Source organism: Xenopus laevis, chromosome 2S, assembly GCF_017654675.1.
Source record: "Xenopus laevis strain J_2021 chromosome 2S, Xenopus_laevis_v10.1, whole genome shotgun sequence".
In the NCBI taxonomy this organism is placed as follows: Eukaryota; Metazoa; Chordata; class Amphibia; order Anura; family Pipidae; genus Xenopus; species Xenopus laevis.
Window position 1 is genome coordinate 146,986,270 of NC_054374.1, and position 18,373 is coordinate 147,004,642.

General features: G+C 38.5%; 1 protein-coding gene across 1 annotated transcript in view; it reads left to right on the plus strand.

Annotated features, from left to right (window-relative positions):
• The window catches only part of flt1.S (fms-related tyrosine kinase 1 S homeolog), a 40,839-nt gene that overhangs the window by 5,993 nt on the left and 16,473 nt on the right, over positions 1–18,373 (plus strand). The window contains 7 exon segments of the mRNA NM_001086387.1: positions 4,370–4,466; positions 5,966–6,174; positions 10,328–10,449; positions 13,932–14,097; positions 14,199–14,335; positions 14,700–14,877; positions 16,658–16,775. Coding sequence (NP_001079856.1) covers positions 4,370–4,466; positions 5,966–6,174; positions 10,328–10,449; positions 13,932–14,097; positions 14,199–14,335; positions 14,700–14,877; positions 16,658–16,775 — 1,027 coding nt within the window.

Sequence of the window (18,373 nt, forward strand, 5' to 3'; positions counted from 1 at the left end):
CTGTTCCAGTTGGGACCCCCTCAATTGTTTTATTAGTTTCCATATATTGTTTAATAATGGTGCCATTATGGCGGGCAATGAAATTCACCTCCAGGTACAAAAATCTTTGAATTCCTTATAATTTACATACAGTTCCCATAGTGGTACTCAAATGGAAATTAACATCAGAACTTTGCATCAAGGTTAGAGCCAGTTGATATGTTCATGCCTACTTGTTGGGAGATGGTTCTTCTATTGCATGGGTTTATAAGGTTTTTAATAGCTGATGTAAAGTGAATTTGAGTGCAAGTCACGGAAAGATGGAAATGGGACTCTTAAGGCAGGTAACCAGAAAATAATTTCGGACAGTTGACATGTGAGTTTTTCTCCTTAAAGGGATTGTGCACCTTTCAAACACTTTTTTCTATTCAGTTGTTTTTAGATTGTTCCCCAGAAATAAAGACTTTTTTCAATTACTTTCCATTATTTATTTGCTGTTTTTCCAAAATCTAAGTTTAAAGATGAATGTCCCTGGGGTTATAGTCTGACAGCTCAGTAATTCAGGCGCAGACTCTAAACGGTTACAATTACAACAATTAGTTGATACATTTCTCAACAGTATCTCTGGAGTATTTGTAACTATTGTATCAATTCTAACAACTGCCTGTAATGAAACCCAGAGATTCTGCTCAGCAGGGAAAAAGATAGCAAATGTATCAACTAAATGTATCAATTTAGAACAGTTTAAGGGTCGGCGACCCACCCTTCCAAAGCTGCTTGATTCTTCAGCCAGAGACAATATATCCTTTAGTATATAGCTGAAGTCAACATAGCAAGTACTGGTGTGTGTTGTAGGAGCAAATAAGTCATGTAACAGCAGCTTAATACTGAAACTGACCAGACAGAAGACAAACCACTATTAAAAGTCTGCATCATAGCATTTATCGGATTAGTGACAAGTGAAATTAGCTAAAATGCCAGACTGAGACCCCAAAACATCATGCTAAAATGTTTTTATCCAAAATACCAATCACATTTCCATGTTGCATACTCTTATGGGTCAGAGATTCAGTAGCACAATTCCTGTCTGGTGCAGTTCTACGGAAACATATTAGAACTAATGGAATCCTGTAGTCCTCTAACATAGAGCATTATTAAGCTATTAGGAACTATAAAGGAACTATTGCCATGCTGATTGCTGCATCTGGAGTGTATAAATCTAAAATTTTCTAAAAGATATTATCTTGAAAAATATATACTCCAGATTCAGTATGACAATAGCTCCTTTATAGTTCCTTAATAGTTCGAATGATATATTTCTATATAATTTTGCATGTTGTTTTCATTAGTGTTGAAAAAGGTTTATGTTACCAGTATATACTTTATATAAATTAAAACTTCTGTGAAGTAGTTTCCTTTACCTTTTACTAAATTCCAGATAGGGTGCAGGACCACTGTAATCTAAATTACATGTTATCACTATGGCTCAAACCTCAGCCATAAAGCATAACAGAACTGCTGCTTAAAATGACTACAGAAACAATGCAGCTGAAACTATATACTTTACTGCCAAGCCTCCAATTCTCCAAATCTGCGATTTTTCTTCCTTTCAGGTCTGTTAATCACAGAACATTAAAGGAGAAGGAACATGGGGGTGCCAAATGTTTGGCAACCCCAAGTGATTGTATTGACTTAACTGAAACCCCAGGCCGGTGCTCCTATCGGCAGAACACTGCACCAGTCCGGGGTTTTTCTAGTGAAAACCATGGAGAGATCTTCTTTCGTCTTCTTCTTTCTTCGAAATTCCCTGGGCAAACGCATGCGCAGTAGAACAAAATAGCCGACTTTTTAGTTAAAGTTTGGCTTTCCGTTCTACTGCGCATGAACAAGCGCGCAAAGAAAGAGGAAGCAGAAAAAAGATCTCTCCATCCTGCTCACTGATATAACCCTGGACCGCGGTTTCAGTCACTTGGGGGTGCCTAACATTTTGCACCCCCAAGTGCAAACAGACTTTCCTTCTCATTAAAAGGAACTAGGGGAACTGTAGTCTAGTCCAGAAGAGAGCTGATAAACAATACTGTAGACTGCTAGTTATTTCATTACATTACATTTTGAATAATGTATATTGGAACTTTTCTTAGGTTTATGTTTTCTTTTATGATGCACATGTTTGGGAGCATTACATGAGAAGTATTTTAGCTGGTTCAGGTTCAGTGCATTGATGATAATGAGAAACTATGGGAAGTCAAAATGTCTCACCCTAATCAGGCAATGACGCACTATGGGGGCCTACCATCACTTCTGGGTCACAAGTCATCTCTTTTCATGAACAAAGAAATGTGAAAGCTTCTATACTGCGTCTAAGGCAGAGCTTTGTCTCTTTCCTGGAATCTGCTCAGAATTTCTAGAAGTGTTTTCCAAAAATTGCCCTACCAGAGCATCTATGGAAGATGGGAAGGAGGTCAGCACAACAGTGAAAATAAAGATTTTTTTTGCATATTCAGAGTTACTGTAAAATGTAAGTAATGCCATGGATAGCAGCAAAACTTGGAGAAAGGGGCAACATGACCCAGGCTTACCCTATGCAGGAGCCCAAAAGATGTAAGTAAAGTGGAGGGAGTTAAAGGAGAACTAAAGTTTAACTAAAGAAGTAGCTAGAAACGTTGTACATAATGGTTTGTGCTTCTGTACCAGGCCAGCCCAAGGCAACCACAACCCTTTAGCAGTAAAGATCTGTGTCTCCAAAGACAACCAAATTTGATGCTGCACGTCCGAATTGGACGCCGCCGCGTTCAAATTGAACGATGGTGCACCCGAATGGGACACCAGCGCGCCAGATTTGGACGCTGACCCCTCCGACCCCCCTCCCGACATTTCACACAAAATATAGATTATAATGCATAATGCACCCCCTACTGAAATTTATAAAGATATCAGAAGTCACCTAGGAGTTATGTGACCTGTATAAAAGCACTTGGCTTTCGGCCTCGTGCTTTTATATGGTCACATAACTCCTCTGTGACATAATATCTTTATAAATCACAGTAGGAGGTACAAACATTATCCACTATATTATATATATTGCAAAAGCGTCTGCACTCTGACCTTTCCTCTTTCTGGGTGCACGGTTAATGTGTGTTCATATAATGCATAGGATCCTTTGTACCAAAGTACCTCCAAAAAGTTCAGAGTACAAAAATCAAACATATCAGGAGCATTGTGCCCCCATCATCAGTGATAGTGTACACTGACAAAGGGGGCAGCAAGTTCCTGAAATGTTTGATTTAGTACTCCGAACATTAAAACTTTTTGGAGGTACTTTGGTACAGCGCAGCAAATGTTGAAGCGCGTCTTCTCTTTTCTTTTTGCTGGTCTTGGATCATGTTCGTGCTGGGTCACACAATTGGGAGCAGACAGTCCTAACAGGAAATTTCCGAAGTATTCTATACAAATCGTGAGTGTAATGAATACCACTAATTGTCTCGGATTTGTGGAGAGGCCACCAAGGCCCCGGCCTAGGGAGGCAGGATTTTAGGGGGCTGCATGCTGCCCATCCACATTGGTTCAGAAACACTGGGGATGTGCAGGCGATACAGTTATTTTTTAAATTTCCCGTGCACCAATCCCCATTGCTCTGGTCCCCGATGATGAAAATTTGAACGAATAAAAGGGAGGGGACAGGGTGACAAACGACAGCAGGCCTAGAGGCACCCGCTATGTTTTTGCACTTTGCATGCTGTGTTTAGCTTTGCAAAGGGAGCCACACACTGTATCATTCATGATTAGTTGACAGACAGTGTTATTTAATAACATTGCTTGGATAAAGGCAGCAGCATGTTCATGTTAGCAGGACTGAAAATAATTTATCCAGTTTGTCTGTGAGAAAATGGTTTGCATGGCCTCACTATGAGAGAAAGTGATTTATTCATTGCTAGAATATTTTTGTTGCATTTGAGCAGCATAAGCACACTGATAGATGACCAGAAATTACAAGTTATGAGGCAACGTGGTGCAGACTAAAAACGATTAGAATTTTGGTTTTATCCCTCCCTTAATGTTAGAAAACTGACAGAACACACACATTGAGTGTGTGTGTGTTATAGGGACTTTAGATTGTAAGCTCTACTGGGCATGTGGATGACGTGCAATCTCTGCAAAGTGAATATCTATTCAAATAAAGGATGATGATAACAATAGTTGGAAAGTTATTAAACATCACTCTTTGCTATTTTAGAAAAGACTCATATAGAGGAAAGAAATATTGTGCTTTCATGGGGTTGCGACTCAATGCTACATTTGAACTGTAACTCTCATCTAGCCATTCATCAATTATTCATTATATCAATGACATATATATATACATATATATAATTTACTTTTATTTCCCTAGGTCATAGTGATTGTTCCAAATTAAAATCGCCCAAGCTGAATATAAAGGAAAAAGAGCTAGTCGTAGAAGCAGGCCAACTGATACATCTCAAATGCAGGTAAGCAACTGTTTGCAATAGCAATTTTAAATGGAACAGTGTTATTTTGTACCGATGTGAATGTAGAATGCTGTAATCACTAACATTCAGGGAATTATGTTGTATTATTTCCACTTTGACCTACTATATCTTCAGTCTCCCACCACTTCACCCCACAGCCATTGTAGTGCAAGCCTGGGCAGTTAAAGTACCTGGTTACATAGTAAGTTAGATTGAAAAAAGACACATGTCCATCAAGTTCAACCTTTTATGTCTATAAGTTATCTACCCAAATGCTAGTTGATCCAGAGGAAAGCAAAAAAACCCATTTGAACTAGGGATGCACCGAATCCTTCTGCCAGGCCGAGCCGAATCCTAATTTACATATGCAAATTAGGGGCGGGGAGGGAAATCGCATGACTTTTTGTCACAAAACAAGGAAGTAAAAAATGTTTTCCCCATCCCTAATTTGCATATGCAAATCAGGATTCGGATTCAGTTCGGTATTCGGCCGAATCTTTTGTGAACAATTCGGGGATTCAGCCGAATCCAAAATAGTGGATTCGGTGCATCCCTAATTTGAACCCTCTCTTGAAGCAGTGATCCCTATTTGGAACCATTAATGTCAGCTCTATGTAGGGCTGCATTTAATGACAGGGATAGTGTTAGTAATAAAATGTGCAGAAGTATTATAGACATTTGTGCTGGATTAGTAGAGATGAAGCCCCACCAAAGCAAAGAAGATCCGCTAAAGGCACAAGTGTTCCATGTTAAGTGCTAAATGACAAATTATTTATTTTTGATTGTACAGTTGGGAGGGCTATATTAAGGGGGTTATTTATTAAAGTCTGAATGCCAAAAACTCGAAAAATTCGAGTTTTTTTCTACTATGAACTTTTTTAACGGAAAAAAAAAACTTGAATTTTTCATGATTTATTATACCCCGAGGCTGCTAAAAGTCAGAATCCAAAAATACTCCATCTCCAAACTGTCGGGGACCTGTAGAAGTCAATGGCAAATGTCCCATTTCAAAAATCCAAAAGAAATTGGGCGTTTCGAGCGATTTCATGAAAAATGCAAGCACTTCAGGGATAAAACCTGAATAATTCAGGGTTTTTTTTCACAAAAAAACTGAATTTTTCAGGGTTTTTTCAGAACTGGTTCTAACAATTTTTTTCAATGATAAATTAGGTCATTAGGGTTGACACAGCTTTAAGAACCTGACCTCAGTCCACCCCTTCCCTTACCAGTACAACAACATGCTCCAATCGCATAAGAGAGAGGTACCCCCCCCGCCACTTAGATATTGGGTTGGTGCTGTTAGCTTTCGGCTTATTTTACACAATGTAGATATAATGTCAAACCCACTCAATGCCACTCCATGTCTTTAGTAACAGGCATGAGTGGAATTTGACTGTCTTTGCATAAAAGGGAGTCTCATTTACAGAAAAGAGTGAGAAGTTTGGTAAATTCCAATACTTTCTGCAGTGTTTTACATGCTTCTGGTTCTTTTTTTACAGCAGCCACAAAAGCCACTTTTGGACCTATCCTGCCAACCTAAACAAGGAAAGAATAAGTATTAAAAACAGTGCTTGTGGGGGCCATCTACGTACCAGGTGTAGCTCATTGACTGTGCACAAAGCTCGGCCAAGTGATACTGGGTATTACAGCTGCACAGTTGCCACGAAAAATGGAAACAGGTCCACTTCTATCTACATATTTGTTGCAGGTAATGAACGTCAATGTACTATCAGAGATAAGTGTTATTAGTTACAGAAAAAGATTCTGCTATTATATGTAATAAATGTTACTGTTATGTTACGAGCTAAAAGTTTCACTGTACTGTTATAGATGATAAGTGTTATTATACATTATACATTTTATTGCCCTGATAATCAGGGCACTCAATTGTTGCAAATGTCACTTTTATCGAATTCCACCTGTAAAAAGGTTATTATCCTTGAAAATTTACAAGAAAAAAAAAAAGTATGACTATGCTGTTACAGGTACTGTGTAACAGTGCAGGTAATACGTGTTACGGTTTATAAATGTTACTGTACTTTTACTACAAATCCCACAATCCTTAGACAACCAAAGGGGGTGCTGGGAATTTTAGTTAAAGATAATCTGGGGGGCTGGAAGTTGCACCGCTCTGGTGTATAAACAGTTTCATACAAAAAAGGGTGTTCCAATTTCCGAGGTATTGTTTCCTTGTTTGCCTGCTGAATTGGTGGCTAAATTGCAGTCCTTGGCTGAACTTTTGTCCCCCTGTGTGATCCTTTGGCACTCTCCGCTTCCTCTGAGCCAGACAACCCTGCTGCTAGTCTCTATGGATGAGGAAGTCAAGGTTTGAGGATGGAGGATCCTAAGTGTGTGAAGTGTTACCCAGCAGGCTTTATTAATGGGAGCCGTGATGGTGCTGAGCTAAAACCCTAATTAAAACCTATTGCTGAAAACCGTTATTGACTTCTGACAGTTTGGCAGATTTAGTGGAAGGATGCAGCTTGCTCAGATCTTCATGCTTAATGGCGCCAAGTGTTCCTGCCCCAATTATTTATTTCAAGATGTTCAGGCTGTGTTTATAGTCATTAATTCGATCTTTCTTGCTGGATCGGAGCTGGAAAGTGAAGTAAACTCTAGCATTGTCTCTAGCATTGAATATTGAGCATATATGTTTCAATGGAAGTACATAAAACGTGCCTTTTTTATATGTATGTTGTAATTACAAAAAAATAGGCACACTGCATATAACCATCATTTGCATTATTTTGTTTTTATCTGGCACTACCATGTCAAATGGTTAGACATGTAAAATACCGCAAACCACCAATTATCTTTGAACTAAAAATATTTGCATAAATATATTGTGAGAAAATTAGTCCAAACTGTTCAGGCTTGTGGTACACTGGGTGTTTTAACTTACACGTCCTTCTCAGAATCCACTTTCCCTATTCCTATTTGAATAGGAAACAAATTGCCTATAAGAAATGCTGAAATTAGCCTTTCAGCCTGAAAGTATCAGTATTTGTCATAGAAAACAGTCAGAATGTGACTGCCAGCTGTAAAGGGTGTTTGGTCACCTCAGTTCTCCTTCAGAAAACCAGGTAGAGCAAAGAACTTTATTAGATGTGAGCTTTTTAGCCCCACTGCATGGTGGATGCTTGAGTTACAGTGATATGAAGGGTTAGTCCTATAGTTCTTGACCTCCTTAGGGTGGTTGCCCCATCTGTGCCCTGTCAAAGACAGCCCTCTTTCCCATTGGCATGCTTTCAACTCAGAAACCACAATTATGATTGCCAATGCACCACTGGTTGCAGAATTGAGAGTGCATTAATTAACTGTTTTCATTGATGTAGTCTAGACCTGTTAGTACTTTCAGGCTCCCTTAGGGTTGCATTGCAAGTGCCTTTAACAATACAACATTTGGGCAAATAGCATATGTTTTACCAAAATGGATGCAACTTATCAAGCACAGTGCAGGGATTCTGTGAAAAAATTCTACCTTTTTGGGTAAAAACTTTGCCATTCCCCGCCAGACGCAACATTCGAATCATTGTTTATGGGTCGAAACAGGCCAACACGAGAAATATCAATATTATACAAAATAATGCTGGAGCCTGGAGAGTACCCTATTAGCAAATTTCGGCAAAAATGGGAATGGGAACTAGGAGAAACTTTCACGGAAATAGAGTGGAACCAAATAAATGAGCGCACATATAAGATCACCCCTTGCTGTAAATTACAGGAAAACAACTATAAGATACTCTCATACTGGTACAAGGTCCCTATGGTTCTGGCAAGAATGAAGGGGAATATATCAGATAATTGCTGGAGATGCAACCAGCCGAGAGCAAACCTCAGTCATATCCTTTGGGACTGCATTAAGATACGTCCTTATTGGCTTGAAATACAACAACTACTAAATAAATTTACGGATATAGAGTTAGAAGATTCAGCGGCCTTTTTTCCTTTTGCATAAAAATAAACTGTCTACAGCTCAATACAAAAAATCTTTGATATCTATTCTAATAAATGTGGCCAAATCTCTTATACCGAAGTACTGGAAATCGCATAAAGTACCAACGATAAAAGAATGGCTAGGAAAAGTTCAGGAAATTTATCAGTTTGAAAAATTTAAAAATAACAAAACGGGGAAAATTCAACAAGCACAGTTTAACACGAAAATGGATGCACTGGCTTCTGTTTGTAGAATCTAGAGAATACCAAGAATTAATTACCCAGAATTGAAATAGAACATCTATATGGTGGCGAACCTAGATGTAATAAGAATTTTAAATATCTGAGTCATGGTCCTCTCGTGTACGTATACTTGTATACTTGTATACTTGTATGCTTGTACACTCGTACATATGCAGGTGTACACGTGCGTTTGTGCGGATGTGCATCCCTATTCACCTTTCTGTTTTGCTTTTCTTTTTTTTTTTTTTTTTTTTTTTGTTGTGTTTGTTTCTCCTTATTTAAATACATGGCGTAACGGGCTAGACATATCTAAGGATAAAAGTGTAAGAACTACTTGAATTTTTAAGGTGATGATATGCCAGCCATTCAAGAATAGTCTTATGTAGATTGTATGTTAAAATACTTATTTATTTGTCTCGATTCTATGTCTGTTTTTCCTTTTTTTGTACTTTGGAAAATTATAAATAAAGAATTTAAAAAAAACAAAAAAAAAAACATTGCCATTTGAGTCCAAGATCTCCCCTATGTTCATAAATGAGGCTACAGATTTACAAATTCTTGTGTTCTATCTCTTTACATAACAGTTTGCATTCCATGAGCCTTAGACAGCAAAGAAATCCCTTTACTGACCCTTAAAGTCCAAAGACAAAACAAAAAATACAGAACGCAGAATGGTCTTTGGAACAACTGACAGCAGTTAGTGGTGACATGTTGTCTGCCATGAGAAAACACCCCTCACGCTACTTCTTCCAAAATACTGTAGTTATAGCTATTGCTGAGTACAGGAAATTGCTCTACAGCACTTACTCCTTTTGGAAATGGGTTTTTAAAAAAAAATATGACATGAATGGATATGCCCTTAGGGAGCCCAAGCAATCAGTTTTACAGATGATTAGAGGTAAGGAACTAATGACCTTTTCGTGCATCGAACAGCCCTGCAAAACAACACACTTGTTCCTTTGTAAAGCTTGTTAACATTTATTCTCTTAAAATAAACTAGGGTGTGAAAGCATTTGACATAGTTTGGCTTTGTACATAGTACATAAGGTGGAAAAAGAAGTCCATGAATTTCAACTATTCCTAGAATCTCTTTGGCAAAGAGGACGACAAAAACACTGCTTGTTTCCCTTGGATGCTTTCACCCATCCATCCAATCCATCTTACACCTTTGGGTGGAAGGCAAAACAGTAGATGGGGGCTCAGACTGAGTACCAGTTAGAGTGGGATCTAGGGTGAATTATTATTTAAGTATAATGGACCAAACATTACTTGTGTTGTGTTTTAAGGGGGTCATTGTTGTTGGACATTAAAGGATCTGAACCATTGCATTGGGGTAATTGCTAGTCATAAACTCACAAAGCAGAGGATTCCAATGTTTAGTTTCGACAGTGATATAGAACCCAGTACAGAATGAACCAGGATATGACTGGCGTGCATAGAGCATGCATATATCTACTGCAAACTAGACCTGATCCCTAGCATTAATGCCCAACTTCTTACATATGAATGATAGCAAATCCACCTAACATCTAGCCTAACGGCTTCCTAGAAGTACATAAGCTGTTTTAACACCAACAAAAGGACCAATTTTATTAATACCATGGTTTTGAATGAGGTGTTAGATAAGCAGGTGTCCACATAATTTTGGCCATATGGTAAATATTCTTTCTTTTCTGTAACAGATGCCAACATTCCTTTTGTGGAGATGCACAGTGAATTTCCCCAGGTAGTTCATGTGACCGATGGAGAAGAACTTGTTATTCCTTGCCGGGTGACATCCCCGAACATAACTGTCACATTTAAGGTAAGTGAAAAATCAACTGTATTTAAGTCAGTAGCTTACCACATACAGTTCTAGTACAATATGGCAAAGCTGGTTTTATGGTAGGATAGAGAGGGGATTTGGCCTGAACTCCTACACAATATCAGAGGGCCTATGGGGTTAAAACATGAAAAAAAGTATAAAGGAGATATGTAACAAACAGGGGGCAGATTTACCAAAGGGCAAAGTGGCCGTCAGTAGCGCCAATTTGCCAGAAATCCCATTCGCAGGTATATCGGCAATGCACTAACAGGCATGGAGGACAATTCAAAGGCGAACGAGCCCGTCGCTAGCATTCGTTCGCATGCAGACGACTTTTCACGTTTCGGTTATTACTCCACAAATTCACTAAGGTGCGGGTTTTATTGAACGTTACGTCTTTCGCCAGATTTTACTTCGCCACCTCAGACCAGGCGAACAGTGACATCATATCCTGTATGCCGGAGATGAATTAAAGTTGTCAAAAACTCTGGCGATTGCCTTCAAAAGTCCAAACTATTAAATAAGTTTTTTTTTTTTTTTTAAATCTCTTTTATTTTAACATTTTCAAATGCAATGACAAATGATAACGTATACATTACATTTAGTATAATATTCTTGAAGGATCGGGAAGGTTAGTATAGGATTTCAATAACCCTAAGTTGTTCTTACCAGTATTCATTCATCACATTTGGCACCAAATACATTACTAGTACAGATTTCTCACGAATGCAGGAACATGTTCCATGGATCCCATATTTGTGTATGTTTCTCCACTGTGTCTGCCAATAAAAATAAGTTTTTTTAAGGGGCATGGCACATTTGTTTTAGGGTGGGCTCACGTCTAAGGCATTAGAGGACCTCTTCTGTCTTTATTCAGGTTCCTTGGACATTCGTATTATAAAGTGGCCACTTCAAGCATTTTCACCAACATTACTGATATAGACATCCATACGGCTTTTAGGTCTATTCAGATTGATCTAAGCGTAAGAAGTTTCACTAGACAGAAATAAACGCTAGCGAAAATTCACACAGCCGAAGTAGCGCCAGCAAAAATTTGACAGCTTTCGCCTGCTGAGACGCAATTTCGCATTTTAGTGAATTAGCATAGTGGTAACGAATTTGGGCCTGCTGATGTGGCGCAAAGTGGGACGAAGCAGCCAAAGTGAATTTGCCCCCTGGTGTCCTATAATCTCTGGAGGCTGTCGTCTGAAAATAAAAAATGTATCAGGATAGGCTGTATAAAAAGAGGTGCGGTAGCAAACATGGGGAGGTTAAAAAGCCACTAGCCATTTTTATCAGTCGTTGCTAGTGAGATCTTACCTTAATTATTGTGCTCTGTTTTGGAGACCAGAGACAGATATTTCTTACAGTGATGTTGGTCATGAGGGCTGGGCAAATATTGGATATGCTATAATGCTGTTGTGAACAATGTCTTCAGATGTTGGGGGCTTTACCCATTTCCTAAACCCAAAGAAACATCTGCAGAAGGTATAGTGAATAGCTGATGGGAATAACAAAGAATTGGGATTTAGCAAGCCATTAGTAACAGGTTGTGTTATTACCAGGGAGCTTGTGATACTAACAAATTCACATACAAACCAATTTCACTTTAAAATATAAACTATCCAGAAAACGGCAACTCGTCTGGTTTATGGTCTACTACAGTTCATGAGAGAGAAGTACGAGGGGATATGATAGAAATTCAAATATTGCTAGGGAACTAACACAGTTAGTTAGGAGCGAGGAATGCTGAATGGGTGTATCTATCACTCTTATTTACAGAAGGGTGATAGATACATGGAATCATCTTACTGCAGATGTTGGAAGGATAATTTAGCAAAATAAAAGAAATATACAACAACAAGACTAGATGGACCTGCTGTCAGATTGTGTTTCAGTTCAGCCCATACATTGGTCAGACTTACCAGACAGCACACTGAAGATTGTTTTGTTTAATTTTGTAGGAGGGACTTTTCTTTCCAGCTTTTGCCCCTGGCCTATTCCAACGCTGACCTTGCTCTAGATGTGTTATAGATATCAAGCTGAGAACACAATTAGTTTGATTTTAGAGCAATTCCTTATAAACCTAATAACAGCGCATCTCTTCTCAGCAATAATAACAAACCAAAACTTTGTTAATAGAAACATAATTGTTCACCCATGGGAGACACATATGCCTCATCAGCTAGTCCATGCAGTCACAGTGATTTATATCTAACTCTGTATGTAGTGTTGCCTGAGTTTGTGGCCACTTACTGGTTGTCTATGGCTATTGTCACACATGCAAGTGCACTTGGCCCTAATTTTAATGCCCTTAGTCCCCTCTAGCACTCGTGTCTGTGCAATTGGTAAATGAGCATGCATGACTTTTATTACAATACCAGTTTGGGTTAGTTACCCCTGCAGTAGACACAATCAAAACAGGTCCATAGCACATGCATTAAAGGAGATCTAAACCCTAAAAATGAATATGGCTAAAAATGCCATATTTTATATACTAAATTTATTGCACAAACCTAAAGTTTCAACTTATCAATAACAGCAATCATCCAGGACTTCAAACTTGTCACAGGGGGTCACCAACTTGGAAAGTGTCTGTGACACTCACATGCTCAGTGGGCTCTGAGCAGCTGTTGAGAAGCTAAGCTTAGGGGTCGTCGCAAATTATCAAGCAGAAAATGAGGTTGGTCTGTAATATAAGCTGATGCTACAGGGCTGATGTGCTACCATGTAGTAATTATCTGTATTACTTGCAGTGGGTCCCTAAGCTCAGTAAGTGACAGCAGCACAAAACATATACAGTGAATCAGCAGAAAATAAGATGGGGAGCTACTGGGGCATCTTTGGAGACACAGATCTTTACTGCTTAAGGGCTGTGGTTGCCTAGGGCTGGTACAGAAGCACAAAACATAATGTACAACATTTACAACCTAATTCTTTAGTTAAGCTTTAGTTCTCCTTTAACAACATAAATGTCTTGCACATAGAAGACTAGTGGGGGAATGTAACATGTTTCATTAGACAAAACGTTCACAAACAAAATGTTCACAAACAAAACAAATCTTTGCAAATGTTAGTGACCTTGTTTGCATCCTTATTGACCGATTACAGACCTCAATGACTTCTTGCAATGTTTGCGTATAAATGGCTTTTGCGAACATGCGCAGTCAGTGGCGTAACTAGATGTTGCTGGGCCCCACAGCAAATTAATTTTAGGGCCCCCAACATATCCAGTGTTTGTCCTGTTTTACCAATATATGTTCAAATTGCTCATCAATGAGAGCCTCATGGGGCCCCCTGTACCTCCTGGGCCCCCCTGCAGCCGCAGGGTCTGCTTCCTCTGTAGTTACGCCCCTGTGCGCAGTGTATGTAATAAAATATCACAATTACAAAGCATTTGTTTTGCAACAAAATATTTAATGGAACTTTGTTTGCAGCCTTCTACCAGTTCATAAACTTGTTCGATTTTCACTTTATTTTAGCGTTACGGCAAACACCCATTCCCCGTGGATCAAAAAAACATCATCTGGAACAATAAGAGGGGAATTATTATCCCCAATCCCACTTTTCAGTATTCCGAGCTCTTGAGCTGTGAAGCCACCCTCAATGGAATTGTGCACAATACAATATATCTACCACATAAAGAATGTGAGTAAGCACTTAAAATGTTAAAATGTTGTTTTTCCCCTCAACAATTATTCTGTCTTTCTTCACATTCATTCTTTTGCTGTCACATTATTTTTTTGCAGCCAGTACAATCCACAGTGTTAAACTAGATGTCCCGGATTCTATCCATCTACTGAGTGGAGAACGGCTTAGGATACAATGTTCTGTTAAAACCGATTTAAATGCAAGAGCAGAAATAGAATGGAAATATCCTCGGACTGTAAGTAGCTAATAATAATTCATATTATTGTCCAAATTCAATTTAAGAAGACAAAGACAAGGTGCCAATATGGGGGGTGATTACCTTAAACCTAGGGCATATGCTTCTTTATTGAAGAAGGGTAGGGAAGGGAAGAACGGTGCAAGGGTGCAAAATGGGATATACTATATGAGGTTGTTTCAAGAAAGGGCTTTTTTTAGCTTAAAAGAAAATACAGAGATGTTAGGTAGGACTTTTTCCAGCAGAACATTAAACTTGATGGATGTTTGCTTTTTTAAACTTCATCTACTATACATCTGTAATTACATTAATGTCCCACATTTATGTACAGGACATTTGTAATTGGAACATGTTTTTGTCCTAGAAATTTCACAGAATAGGTTCCATAATTAGGAGAATGGATGCCTCAAACCCCAAAGTACTCATGTTCTACAGCACACTGATTATTGATAATGTACAGAAAATTGACCAAGGACAGTATTCATGCACAGCCAAGAATGGTCCATCTACAAGCTCAGTCAACACGACAGTTCGGATTCATGGTAAGAGCTTTTATACATGGCACACACAAACACTCCAATGCAGCATCTAATATGAGTCCTAGGAATTATTAAGTAAGACCAGTAACCAATACAGGACCTGCAACAATTCAAGGCTACTTATGCAATGTGATTTCTATGCAGCAGTTTAAACGGGGGAAGGTTCAGTGTCTCCAAGTTCTACCTGGAGATCTGTTGTTCACTGTTCCTTCATTCCTTATAATGAACATTTCCTTTAAAGCTAATCATTATTTCTTACTAACAGCTGTCTAATGAGCCAATAAATATTAATAAATATATTAGGGAACAGATCCACCAATGCAGGAACTATGCTGCTACATTATCTATTTAACACTTGCTAAATAAATAATGTAGCAGCATAGTTCCTGCATTGGTGGATCTGTTTCCTAATATATTTATTGATATTTATTGGCTCATTGCCTAATATATTTATTGCAACTTCACTTTATCTGAGGACATAAAGTTTGGGAACCAGATATCGGAATAATTAAGAAAATCACAACCTGGTCCATCAATTCCAGTATTATTGAGCCAATAAATATTGATATCCTTGAATTAAGGAGGTTTTCTGTTTAGTTTTACTCAGCTGGTTGTTCACTTAAAATACTCACTATTTGTGGGTAAATCTTTGTGAGGGTAAAACTTTCTAATGCAGAGAACATTCCTTTTCTAATTATTTTCCTTAAAAGGGTGGTTCACTTTTAAGTGAACTTTAAATATATTATAAAATAACTAAGCAGATTTTCATTTTTTTTATATATAGTTTTTGAGGTATTTGCCTTTTTCATCTGATTATTTACAGCTTTCAATTTAGGGTCACTTGGCCACATCCAAAGAAACAAATGCTCTGTAAGGCTGTACATTTAGGGGCAGATTTACTAAGGGTCGAAGTGAATTTGCGAAGAAAAAAACTTCGAATTACGAAGTAATTTTTTGGATACTTCGACCATCGAATAGGCTACTTCGACTATCGAATAGGCTACTTCGACCATCGAATAGTATACTACAACTTCGACTTTGATTCGAAATAAAATCCTACAACTTCGACTTTGATTCGAAATAAAATCCTACAACTTCGAAAATCGAAGTACTGTCTCTTTAAAAAACTTCGATTTCAATACCTTGCCATCTTAAACCTGCCGAAGTCCGATGTTAGCCTATGGGGACCTTCTACAACATTTTTCTAAGTCTTTAGAGGTCAAACGAAAATCCTTCGCTCGATCGGTGAAATCCTTTGAATCGCAGGATGGGCAATTTTGCTGAAAAATACTTTAACTTCGATATTCGAAGTCGAAGTATTTCAAGTCGAATTTTTAAGTATTTTCTACTTCGAAATTTGGCCCTTGATGAATCCGCCCCTTATTGTTATTGCTATGTTTTATTATTCAACTTTCTATTCAGGCCTCTCCTGTTTATATTCCAGTCTCTTATTCAAATCAATGCATGGTTGCTACAGTAATTTGTGTCCTAGCAACCAGATTGCTGAAATTGCAAACTGGAAAGCTGCTGAATAAAAAGCTAAATAATAGAAACCACAAATAATAAAAACATGAAACCCAATGGCAAATTAGCTCTGAATATCTCTTTCTACATTATACTAAAAGTTAATTTAAAATTTAAAATGCCATTTTGCTTGAATTAACTTAGTCCATTTCTTGCTATCTGCATTTACATTAAAGATATGAGCAAGTGCAAAATATCCACCCAATCACTACACAGTTTAACACCTTCTAAATGTATCATTTCTATGTTTTTTCTTCAGCAAAGCCATTTATCAACGTTAAACCCAGAACACAAGGTGTCTTGGAATCTTTTGCTGGTCAGAAATCTTATCATATTTTAGTTAAAGTGAGAGCTTTCCCTGACCCAGAGGTTATATGGTGAGTATTGATGTAAATAAACCCTATATAATAACTAACGTAATTGCATAATGGTCCAGATTCAGTTCAATAAGAGAAACTTGTAGTTTAACACCATTGATGTCTTTGGGCAAATCTGGAATTGATTTAAGATTTTTTTAGACCTGCAACTCTCACTCTGGTTTTAGGAAACCAGTAGCTCTTTCTGTTCATGGAATGTGGGTTGCCAGAGCTGGATACGTCTTACGTTGGGCACACCACCTGTGGTCAAAATTATTTGACATGAATACTAAAGAGTGTTTCATTTTTATTGTGCATATACTTTATTTAGGTTCCAATTATTTTACAGAGCGCCATTTAACCCAGGCTTCAGCTCTGTCCATATGACCCTTTTATCAGAAGAGCAGCTATGCCCCATGACTTTATATGAGCCAAGTCCATAAAGAACTTACTCTGCCAAATCAGTTAATACAAACAGAGTTCTTGAGGACCTGATCTGATCTTATGCCTTATCTGTTAAGCTGGCCATAGACGTGCAGATTTTAAACTTTGCACGACGAACGATCAGTCGTTTCAGTCTGCCGATCTACTATTAACCATTCAGATTAAATAAGTAGGAAAAATAGCAAATCAGACAATGTTCTGTCCATAAACTGACAAACAGCAACCGTACAAAAGTTATGTCCGACAAATTGTAATGACGGGTACTCGTTGATAAGTCAATGAGTCTGATCGACTAAACGACCGATTGCCATGTCGGGACGATCAACACACGATCTGAAAATCTTATGAACCTTCGTTTCATATGACCTCATCTTTGCATCTATGACCAGCTTTAGGCCCAGATTTACTATCCAGAAACCCCTAGGCCAGCTCCACTTCCCCCCGTCTGCTTCTCCTACCCCCATCTCCTTCTCCTCTCCCCCCGTCCCCTCCCCTTCCCTGTTTCCTTCTCCTCCCCTTCCCCTCTAAGTCCTCTACCTGTCCACTTCCTGCGCATGCTCACATGCACACATAGAACTGCACTGGAGACACACGGGAGATTTTCAAGTCTCCAGTGCTTGCATTTTGATGCGGCTGGGCGGTATATCACCCCTGAAATTCTGCCCAGTAATATAAAACCCATATGTGGCAAATTCACTAACAATCGTAGTTTCGCCAGGCGCAACTTCGCCGAGCTTCGCCGCACTTTGCCAGGCGTAGTTTCGCCAGCGCTCCGCAAATTCACTAAAATCCAAAGTTGCGCACAGGGGTAGCGTAAGATTGCGAAGTTGCGCTAGCGTTGATTCGCTAAGTAAAGCGAAGTTACGCTAGCGAAGGCTAATTTGCATAGGGCGCCAAATTCAAATTTCAATGGAGGAATACGTATCAGCACTACAAATGACTAGAAAACCTTCAAATCATCAAATAAAAATTTTATTTTGCCCTACACATGTGCCCACTGTATAGGTAAGTTGCCATGAGTCAGGAAATGTAGGGGGGAAGGAGGGGAGCCCCAAAAAAATTTGCGATCTTTTTCAGCCTATCACCTATAATGTAGAAAACACGCCAGCGTTTTTTGGGACTTAAAAAAAATTTTGACTTTTTTTGAAGCAATCCCTATCTAGCGTAAAAGGTAG